Source organism: Etheostoma spectabile, chromosome 15, assembly GCF_008692095.1.
Source record: "Etheostoma spectabile isolate EspeVRDwgs_2016 chromosome 15, UIUC_Espe_1.0, whole genome shotgun sequence".
NCBI classification, from domain to species: Eukaryota; Metazoa; Chordata; class Actinopteri; order Perciformes; family Percidae; genus Etheostoma; species Etheostoma spectabile.
In genome coordinates, this window is record NC_045747.1 from 2,158,858 (window position 1) to 2,160,231 (window position 1,374).

Consider the following 1,374-nt stretch of genomic DNA (forward strand, 5'->3'; position numbering starts at 1 on the left):
TTGTTTTTTTTGCCGTGTGAGCATAGTAGTATTCTGTTCTGATAGACAAGTTTGAGTCAATTCAGCAGAAAACTCACCAGACTGCTGAACCCGTGAGGCAGGGTTAGAGATGGCCTGCTCTGGTCCGTTCCTGACTCTGTTGGCAGCTGCAGGGTTGGGGCCTGGGGGCAGGCCCCGCGATGCAGACCCCCTTGGGGCTCCTCCGATACGCTCATCCCTCTCGTCTCCCGTCCTCCTCTCCCGATCCCCATCCTCAGCTGTTCGACTGGCACCCTGGCAGGAGAGATCAGCCACATTAAAGCGATTCCGTTAACAAAATGTAGCTTTGAATTAGCTGTATTATATTGTAAGCCGTTTGGAAGCGAGATGTGTTTTAGCACTGTGATGGAAGAAAGTTAAGTGGCAACTTGGCATCACAACAAACATCAATACTTCACTTTGAAACACTTTGTGAACTTACAAATTTGAGCATGTTCCAGTCAAAGACATAATCATAGGAGAAACCCTGACGGTGGAACAGATTCCTGAAGAGCTGTCGTAGGTAAGAGTAGTCTGGCTTGTCATCGAAGCGGAGCGAACGGCAGAAATTCAGGTATGTGGAGAACTCAGCTGTAGGAGAATATTTAACAAGCAAAACAGTAATGAGGAGAAACTCAGAATACACACAACACCAACAGCAATCAAAACACAAAAATCACAGCACCGCAGAAACATCACTTACAAGGGTATCCTTTGCAAAGAACCTCGATGGGTGTGGACATTTTCTTCTCACTGATTCGTTCATACTTCTGTCTCTTGGTAGCGGCCTTGAGGCCCTGCCAGGGGAGGGAGCCCAGGTTGAAGTACATGAGGACATAGCCGAGAGACTCCAGGTCGTCGCGTCTGGACTGCTCTGTAGACAGAAAAGGGTGAGAGTGCAGAGTGAGAATCTGAAGGATGTTTGGTCAGTGCTACGACAAAGGATCCATTTTATTCAGAGTTTGGGGGTTACTGAGGTGGGCACATTCCCCTGCATGTTCTGCCAATCCCCATTGCAGCTAGAAAATATAAGGTGTGCCTGTGATGCTTCTTAGTACAAGTAACTTGTGTAGCCTGTTAATCAGACAATACTTGACGGTACACTATTCTTATTTATTCAAAGAAAAAGAAAAAGAAAGCACTTGAACACTGTTTATATTATGATTTCAAAAGTGGAAGCAAAGTGTGGATTTCACACTTATTTACTGGATTGATTGCAGCAAGAGGCTACATTACACCTCCAGGTTATGGATGAATGTCATGCATCATAACAAGGAGAATTATTGTTAGCAACATGATGAGGGCTTACACTCATTGAGTGAGATGCTAAAAAGATAGAAGTGGCATATCTTTTTT

The 1,374-nt window shown here is 45.0% G+C and overlaps 1 protein-coding gene across 1 annotated transcript in view; it reads right to left on the reverse strand.

Moving 5' to 3' along the window:
- LOC116702447 (casein kinase I) overlaps window positions 1-1,374 on the reverse strand; it is a 9,020-nt gene that overhangs the window by 1,666 nt on the left and 5,980 nt on the right. Inside the window, exons 6-8 of the mRNA XM_032536646.1 lie at window positions 722-892; window positions 461-609; window positions 78-273 (exon numbers count right to left, since the gene is read on the reverse strand). Of these exons, the coding sequence (XP_032392537.1) occupies window positions 78-273; window positions 461-609; window positions 722-892 (516 nt within the window). The remainder of the gene's footprint in view (window positions 1-77; window positions 274-460; window positions 610-721; window positions 893-1,374) is intronic.